Source organism: Teleopsis dalmanni, unplaced genomic scaffold (assembly GCF_002237135.1).
Source record: "Teleopsis dalmanni isolate 2A unplaced genomic scaffold, ASM223713v2 unscaffolded_contig_0597, whole genome shotgun sequence".
Taxonomy (NCBI): Eukaryota; Metazoa; Arthropoda; class Insecta; order Diptera; family Diopsidae; genus Teleopsis; species Teleopsis dalmanni.
Window position 1 is genome coordinate 1 of NW_024031979.1, and position 9,377 is coordinate 9,377.

Here is a 9,377-nt window from a genome sequence, read left to right on the forward strand (position 1 = left end):
ACTTGTTTTAATTTCTGGCGATCCATTATTAAGCTTTGGCAATGGACTAAACTACTCGGACTCTGTTTGTAGTAAAAGTTGTTTCTTGCTTTCTATTAAAAATAAATTGGTTGGTACGATATACCTCTAGCAAAGGACCTGATTTTCTAACATACAATCAGACTGATTGATAGTTTTTAAATATTTTTCAATTGAAGTTAAATTTAATTCGAATTTTGACTTCTATTTAGCTTGCTTATTTAAATATACAAAATTCATTCAATTTACAGAAAAATAATATTTTTCCCAAACACTGAGGGGGGAAAAGGAAATAAAAGTAAGAACTATTGCTTGATCTACTCGGATCGGGATGCCTTAAATGTAAGCAACACGTTACAGGGAAATATAGACCTTATGGTGGAATACTTCCAAAAATGGAAGATTAAAATTAATAATGACAAAACCAAGGCTATATTTATAACTCGAAAAAGAAGACAGCATCCTCCAAGAGTGAGCGTTTGCGACACGGAGATACGGTGGGAGGATAACATAAAATATCTGGGGGTCACTTTTGACAAACGGTTCAATTGGCTTAAACATTTGAAATACAAACGGAATAGTTGCTCTAAGATTCTACATTTATTAAAGCCGCTATTTAATAATTATCACTTCAACTTTAAAAACAGAAAGTTACTTTATACGCAAGTAATTAGACCTGCACTTCTGTACGGATGTGTTACATATAGCAAAGCCTCAAATACCACCTTAAAGCAATTACAGATAGCTCAAAACCTGGCCTTAAGAAAACTGTTTAAGATTCCATGGTACATTAGATCAACGGACATACATAGAGATCTTAGGATTGACTCAGTGAAAAAATATATCAGAGACAGAGCTTTAAAATTATTCACTAAAGTTGATACGCTACTTAACCCTGCCATAACAATCCTCAAGTCCACTTCTGGACCCTCAGGAAGATATGCTGATTTAAGGTCCGTCATCAATTAAAAGACAAATAAATGATATGATTTTTTAGCCTAGTTAAAGCCTAGTGTGGGGTAGTGATAAACCCCCCAGCCATTATAGAGTAAAAGTGCGTAATAGCACTAACTCAAGAAGAAGAAGAAGAAGAAGAAGAAGTATATTGGTGATATTTTTAATTTTTCAATCAAAATAATTATGTGGTTATATAAGAAATTATTTGGCAAATCAAACGTGGAAGAAAGGTAATTAATTTTTATGAAAATTATAAATTAGATTAATATTCATAAAAACTTTTTTCTCTAATTTCTTTTTGTGATTAATCTCCGTCATACCACAGCCGGAACACAGAAGCATCTGGAAACGATGCAATACCAAATACGGACTTAGCAGGATCGAGCTGCAGTTCGCAATCTCCTCCAATTGAACAGGTAACGATGGTGTGTAATGAGACGTCAGTTTCGGACAGTAATTTAAGTATCCGCGGTAGTGTCGTTTGTGATGATCTACCACAAAGGCAACTATTACCTGTAGAAAAGACAGAGCTCAAGATAGAACACGTTTATAATTTACGTAGTCGTAGCAAAAATTCAATTTCAGAGAGCCTTAATGTAAATGAAGAAGGTTTAACTTCTCAAGTTGTGAATGATGAAAAGACAATCTGTGGACAAAAGCAATCCATTCATGCGCAAGATCTTGGTAAGCGAAAGAAGGATGAATTAACTCAACATGGTGGTGGTGATACTATAAGCCGTTCGGTTGTAATAAATGAAACAAAACTTGAGAAGAAACTCAATATTGCAAAACGTAAAAGGTGTAGCACTGATGAGGCTGCAACAGCTAAAAGGATACGTACTGAGGACGAGGATGGAAATGATGCTTCCAATATGGACACAAGGGATGCTGAATAAGAAGAGTAAAACTTGAAATATAACTAAAGAAAAAGTCCACCTTAATAAATATTTATTTTCGTATTTATTATATTCAAATAGTAAGACATATTTAAAAAAAAAAATTTATGTGTTAAAAGTGATTAACAAATTCTATTAAAAATAATCATTTTGCATATATATTCTGACATCATGTATATATCTCTGAATAAATTCTTTGAATTAAAACGTTCGATTTAAACTGATAGTTTCTTAGATACTCATTGAAACAACAACATATCCCAGTACTGTATAACTTTTAGTTCCAATTAATCAATGATACGGAGAGTATGGGAGAAAGTTAATCAACTATCCACACTATTTCTGCAGTACTGAAGTTTAGACAGATTTTCAATTTCCAGATAGAAGACGAAAGTAAACTCAATTTGAGTTTGTGGTCGTAGATATAATATTGGTAGCAGATATAAGATAGACACATAAGAGGTAGCAAATACTCGTACTACAAAACTACAATTCATTGAAATTCGGCTTGGAGAAATAATCTACACACATGAATGCAAGTAGCTCAATAGATCTCTTGGTCTTTTACTTTCGGATCCAATTGATTCCGTTAATTCTTAACTTAGGTTTCGTTCACGTACTTATTCTAACAACAAAAGCCTCGTCAAGCAAGTCACGTCTGCCAGAAAGAGATCTTATCTGTTGGTGACATCGTTAATAAGTAGTAGTGCGCACAACTACTGGTTTCAATTACAAATGTTTCAGTTGCTCAACAGATATTTTTTACTGGCAGCTATATTTTTTTTCTGCTTCGAATATTAAAAAAATAACATTTATTGTATTAATAGTTTCTGATGTTATTATTTTTCTTTACCATATTTAAAGGATTTTATATTAAACGGTCTATAGTAGTTCGTAACAGCAGGAACTTATAATTAAGTTAGCTTAACATTTTTTTAATGTTTTTCCTTTATATTCATGAGGTTCTGAGTTCTTCTGAGTTCTTCTGAGTTCAATATCTTAAAAACACTACCAAAATTTTTGTGCAAAATTGATGACGAAAACATATATCAGAAGGACTTTACGAATAAAATTACTTTTATGAAGCAGTTTTAATGAACTAATTATTAAATTTGCTCTGCAAATAATTTAATATATATGTTTACTGTTATTACGTTATTACCTCTCGACCTCACTCCACCTCACAAATTGGTGTTAATTTGGATAATTCATTAATTTTCGTCGTATAACACAGTCAAAACTTAGTTACCTCGGATAAAAACTTAATAAGAAAGACAATGATGATTTGCAATTCAGTGGAATATTTACTTTGATTTATTTAAAATTTTAGGCATTTCCATTTCAATCTTATAGCAATCTTATATACTAAAGACGGACACACCTATTTTTAACCTTACAATTTTTAACTTGCAATTTTTAACTTCAAATTTTTTACTTCAGATTTTTTACTTCAAATTTTAACTTCAAATTTTGAACTTCAAATTTTGAACTTCAAATTTTGAACTTCAAATTTGCAATTTCAAATTGGAACTTAAAATTTGTGAACTTTAAATTTTGAGCATAAAAAATATTGTACAAAGTTTATGAAATTAGAAAAATATAAAAATACATAACTTTATTTCCTCTTCCGTTTAATAGGAACCACTGAGTGATTTTCTTCTTCAGTATATTTCCTTTTTCTAAAGCGAGGAAGTTGATTGACATTTTCTAGTAGTAGCTTTTCGTTCCTCTTCCTAGATTTTGCATTCTTTTTCTTTTTACAAGTTTCCTTCCGTTTCGTCTGGGTGGGTGTAGGTGGACTTACGCGCTGTTTCTTGACCTTCTTGTTGACCTTCTTCTTGGGCTTAGCTTTTTCATCCTGCATTTCGGTCCTAATACACTTAACGTTTTCACGTTCCTTCTTAATAACTTTTACTTTCTTTTTAGTGTCTTTTTTCGCTTGAGTCTTTCTGGCTCTTACGGCATCTGTATTAACCTTACCCTTACCACATTTTCCACTTAACATCCGTGCCGTGACAGAGCGTGTAACAATAATGGAGCGTCTAACAGTAATAGATTTGCATCTAAGTGCTTTTCCAGTCGCAGCATCAGCTTCACTATTTGAAGACACCACTTGTTTTAATTTCTGGCGATCCATTATTAAGCTTTGGCAATGGACTAAACTACTCGGACTCTGTTTGTAGTAAAAGTTGTTTCTTGCTTTCTATTAAAAATAAATTGGTTGGTACGATATACCTCTAGCAAAGGACCTGATTTTCTAACACACAATCAGACTGATTGATAGTTTTTAAATATTTTTCAATTGAAGTTAAATTTAATTCGAATTTTGACTTCTATTTAGCTTGCTTATTTAAATATACAAAATTCATTCAATTTACAGAAAAATAATATTTTTCCCAAACACTGAGGGGGGAAAAGGAAATAAAAGTAAGAGACCTTTAAGTCTATTTTCTTTGTGAACAATAACACAGATTGCTGAAAAGAATCTATTTGGGAAAATTCTTTATCATAATTTACAGTAACGACAATTTCCAAGATTTATATAATTTAATAATAAATAGGGCATCAAATTTATCAATATTTTAAATACTGAAAATTTTTGTTCATTTGAAATGTTTACAATTAGAGGCGTTTTTGAATAAACTTTTCTTAGAAACCCTACAAGCTGGAAAATATATTGGACTCTTTGGTATTAAAGTCCTTAGCGATACCACTTAGTGCAATTAATAGGGTGTGATCGCAAATCACCAATAAGGTGACTACAACTAAGTATTCCTGGTTCTGCTCCCAATCAGAAAATGTTTTTTCGCGGGTTTAATAGTCACTGATCCATCAGTGTCACAATAATTACTTTAAATCATTACTATTACGAACTGTTACGATAATAACGAACTACAAAATTTATAAGAAATCTCTTGGAAGAATTGTAGCAGGCTCTTCTTACCTTACAGATGTTGTCTTTCCCAAAAGTTATTTCTGTTTTTATCATAAAATCGTTGTATACGCGGTTGATGACAATTTTGATATCAGTCTGGATCCTCAGTGGTGATTATGTGCATATTTTATCAATTTCGTTATCTATCTCGATTTGTAAAAAATCAATGCGCTCAGAAGCCCAGAACACATGGAACTTCCTTTCGGTTTCAGTGAATCAATGGATTGTTTCTATTTAAATACATTTTATAAAAATGCGTTGTGCGCTGTAGTTGGTAATATAATCCGATATAGTCCGATTGTCAGTATAAAATTTTTATTGTATATAATTTTTACACTTTAAATTTGAACAATAAAAGTTTTCACTACTTTGTGCGGATTTAGCTTCTAATTTTATAGGTTCAAAGTCTTGAGACTGCCACTTGTAGTCCAACAATTATACTGACTTAAAAACCAAAAACAATTCTGCTTAGGTATTAAATAAGACATTTTGTTATTATATTTCACTACTATTCAAAAATCGAGCTATAAACAATTATAGTCGTTTTTTCTTTTGAAACGACTACATATTTCTTTTGTATAGAAGATGCTTCAATAATGTGATTGCCAATATGACTACGTGATATATAATTATTAGCAGTTTAATCCAGCATTAGATCTGTTTTCAATTTTTTAGCCATCCATGATCACATCCATGAAAGTGAAACCTTCAGCGTTTTGATACCAGACCTTTGTCCAACCATCTGTATTTACTTCTTGTTGCTGTTTAGTATTTATAATCCATGTCTGTTGATTGACTTGTCCAAAGTCCGTTTTTTAAAAATTTAGACCTTTGAATTTTGGAACCCTACTTTATTGGTCTGCGCTACTTTTCGGCATACAAATCCGTTGATGGCATGATTTAAATAATTTTAAGGGCATCTGCTGACTTTAAGAGTAGCCGCTGCACTTGAAGCAACCAATAAAGAGTTTTTTTCTAGTAAAATTTTTTATATTATCTTATCTGCTGCATTCTAGGACTTATGGTGTTTTTATAAGGTCGTAGTAACATTTGCTTATTGATTGGGTTTTCACAAGGGGAGAAACCCTTTTAATAATAATATAAGAGAATCAATAATAACTACGTCCTCTGATAGTACTCGTAATTGAAATAATTTGATTTCAGTTTATTTCGTATTTACCTGTCATTCCCATATTTATTTATCTCACTTTTATTTTTCCCACATATATTAATATTTCATCGCAGACAGATCAAGTATTTGCTGTTTAAACATTGGTCCGACAACTTTAAATAATTTTATTCGCAAATTACCTGACTTCATAACAGATAAGTAATAGTAGGTTTTTTACTTAATGAAAGGTTTCAATGTGTCCACTACATAAATAAATAGATCATAAGAAATATTCGTATGGAAATAACACGTTCTAGAATAAGAGTAGAACACAAAGTCCAGAAAGTCCAGGTTTACAATCTGTGATAACAAGTTTTATAATCAGATTTTAATCCAGTACTCTTGTTTTTATTTTTAAGTTATATATAAATAATAATGACACTTCAAATATATTTGTATTTTATGACAAAAAAGAACAGTCAAATCAACTTAATAAAAAATTTTCGATAAAAATTTCTTAATATTTTCATAAGAATTTGACTGATATATACTATATTTTTCAATCAAAATAATTATGTGGTTATTTAAGAAATTATTTGGCAAATCAAACGTGGAAGAAAGGTAATTAATTTTTATGAAAATTATAAATTAGATTAATATTCATAAAAACTTTTTTCTCTAATTTCTTTTTGTGATTAATCTCCGTCATACCACAGCCGGAACACAGAAGCATCTGGAAACGATGCAATACCAAATACGGACTTAGCAGGATCGAGCTGCAGTTCGCAATCTCCTCCAATTGAACAGGTAACGATGGTGTGTAATGAGACGTCAGTTTCGGACAGTAATTTAAGTATCCGCGGTAGTGTCGTTTGTGATGATCTACCACAAAGGCAACTATTACCTGTAGAAAAGACAGAGCTCAAGATAGAACACGTTTATAATTTACGTAGTCGTAGCAAAAATTCAATTTCAGAGAGCCTTAATGTAAATGAAGAAGGTTTAACTTCTCGAGTTGTGAATGATGAAAAGACAATCTGTGGACAAAAGCAATCCATTCATGCGCAAGATCTTGGTAAGCGAAAGAAGGATGAATTAACTCAACATGGTGGTGGTGATACTATAAGCCGTTCGGTTGTAATAAATGAAACAAAACTTGAGAAGAAACTCAATATTGCAAAACGTAAAAGGTGTAGCACTGATGAGGCTGCAACAGCTAAAAGGATACGTACTGAGGACGAGGATGGAAATGATGCTTCCAATATGGACACAAGGGATGCTGAATAAGAAGAGTAAAACTTGAAATATAACTAAAGAAAAAGTCCACCTTAATAAATATTTATTTTCGTATTTATTATATTCAAATAGTAAGACATATTTAAAAAAAAAAATTTATGTGTTAAAAGTGATTAACAAATTCTATTAAAAATAATCATTTTGCATATATATTCTGACATCATGTATATATCTCTGAATAAATTCTTTGAATTAAAACGTTCGATTTAAACTGATAGTTTCTTAGATACTCATTGAAACAACAACATATCCCAGTACTGTATAACTTTTAGTTCCAATTAATCAATGATACGGAGAGTATGGGAGAAAGTTAATCAACTATCCACACTATTTCTGCAGTACTGAAGTTTAGACAGATTTTCAATTTCCAGATAGAAGACGAAAGTAAACTCAATTTGAGTTTGTGGTCGTAGATATAATATTGGTAGCAGATATAAGATAGACACATAAGAGGTAGCAAATACTCGTACTACAAAACTACAATTCATTGAAATTCGGCTTGGAGAAATAATCTACACACATGAATGCAAGTAGCTCAATAGATCTCTTGGTCTTTTACTTTCGGATCCAATTGATTCCGTTAATTCTTAACTTAGGTTTCGTTCACGTACTTATTCTAACAACAAAAGCCTCGTCAAGCAAGTCACGTCTGCCAGAAAGAGATCTTATCTGTTGGTGACATCGTTAATAAGTAGTAGTGCGCACAACTACTGGTTTCAATTACAAATGTTTCAGTTGCTCAACAGATATTTTTTACTGGCAGCTATATTTTTTTTCTGCTTCGAATATTAAAAAAATAACATTTATTGTATTAATAGTTTCTGATGTTATTATTTTTCTTTACCATATTTAAAGGATTTTATATTAAACGGTCTATAGTAGTTCGTAACAGCAGGAACTTATAATTAAGTTAGCTTAACATTTTTTTAATGTTTTTCCTTTATATTCATGAGGTTCTGAGTTCTTCTGAGTTCTTCTGAGTTCAATATCTTAAAAACACTACCAAAATTTTTGTGCAAAATTGATGACGAAAACATATATCAGAAGGACTTTACGAATAAAATTACTTTTATGAAGCAGTTTTAATGAACTAATTATTAAATTTGCTCTGCAAATAATTTAATATATATGTTTACTGTTATTACGTTATTACCTCTCGACCTCACTCCACCTCACAAATTGGTGTTAATTTGGATAATTCATTAATTTTCGTCGTATAACACAGTCAAAACTTAGTTACCTCGGATAAAAACTTAATAAGAAAGACAATGATGATTTGCAATTCAGTGGAATATTTACTTTGATTTATTTAAAATTTTAGGCATTTCCATTTCAATCTTATAGCAATCTTATATACTAAAGACGGACACACCTATTTTTAACCTTACAATTTTTAACTTGCAATTTTTAACTTCAAATTTTTTACTTCAGATTTTTTACTTCAAATTTTGAACTTCAAATTTTGAACTTCAAATTTTGAACTTCAAATTTTGCAATTTCAAATTGGAACTTAAAATTTGTGAACTTTAAATTTTGAGCATAAAAAATATTGTACAAAGTTTATGAAATTAGAAAAATATAAAAATACATAACTTTATTTCCTCTTCCGTTTAATAGGAACCACTGAGTGATTTTCTTCTTCAGTATATTTCCTTTTTCTAAAGCGAGGAAGTTGATTGACATTTTCTAGTAGTAGCTTTTCGTTCCTCTTCCTAGATTTTGCATTCTTTTTCTTTTTACAAATTTCCTTCCGTTTCGTCTGGGTGGGTGTAGGTGGACTTACGCGCTGTTTCTTGACCTTCTTGTTGACCTTCTTCTTGGGCTTAGCTTTTTCATCCTGCATTTCGGTCCTAATACACTTAACGTTTTCACGTTCCTTCTTAATAACTTTTACTTTCTTTTTAGTGTCTTTTTTCGCTTGAGTCTTTCTGGCTCTTACGGCATCTGTATTAACCTTACCCTTACCACATTTTCCACTTAACATCCGTGCCGTGACAGAGCGTGTAACAATAATGGAGCGTCTAACAGTAATAGATTTGCATCTAAGTGCTTTTCCAGTCGCAGCATCAGCTTCACTATTTGAAGACACCACTTGTTTTAATTTCTGGCGATCCATTATTAAGCTTTGGCAATGGACTAAACTACTCGGACTCTGTTTGTAGTA

General features: G+C 31.2%; 2 protein-coding genes across 2 annotated transcripts; both read left to right on the forward strand.

Moving 5' to 3' along the window:
* Positions 1-1,145: 1,145 nt before the first annotated feature.
* On the forward strand, positions 1,146-1,950 carry LOC119663578. The gene is made up of 2 exons (XM_038073189.1): positions 1,146-1,205; positions 1,301-1,950. The coding sequence occupies exons 1-2, from the start codon at positions 1,159-1,161 to the stop codon at positions 1,869-1,871; spliced, it is 618 nt and encodes a 205-aa protein (XP_037929117.1). The 5' UTR covers positions 1,146-1,158; the 3' UTR covers positions 1,872-1,950.
* Positions 1,951-6,445: 4,495 nt separating this feature from the next.
* Positions 6,446-9,153, forward strand: LOC119663579. The gene is made up of 2 exons (XM_038073190.1): positions 6,446-6,538; positions 6,634-9,153. The coding sequence occupies exons 1-2, from the start codon at positions 6,492-6,494 to the stop codon at positions 7,202-7,204; spliced, it is 618 nt and encodes a 205-aa protein (XP_037929118.1). The 5' UTR covers positions 6,446-6,491; the 3' UTR covers positions 7,205-9,153.
* Positions 9,154-9,377: the final 224 nt, after the last annotated feature.

Excerpts from the sequence above, each read along its gene's own strand:
- LOC119663578 (XM_038073189.1), top strand. The coding sequence starts at position 1,159 with ATGTGGTTATATAAGAAATTATTTGGCAAATCAAACGTGGAAGAAAG. Across the intron at positions 1,206-1,300 it reads AAATCAAACGTGGAAGAAAG|CCGGAACACAGAAGCATCTG; the intron begins GTAATTAATTTT and ends GTCATACCACAG.
- LOC119663579 (XM_038073190.1), top strand. The coding sequence starts at position 6,492 with ATGTGGTTATTTAAGAAATTATTTGGCAAATCAAACGTGGAAGAAAG. Across the intron at positions 6,539-6,633 it reads AAATCAAACGTGGAAGAAAG|CCGGAACACAGAAGCATCTG; the intron begins GTAATTAATTTT and ends GTCATACCACAG.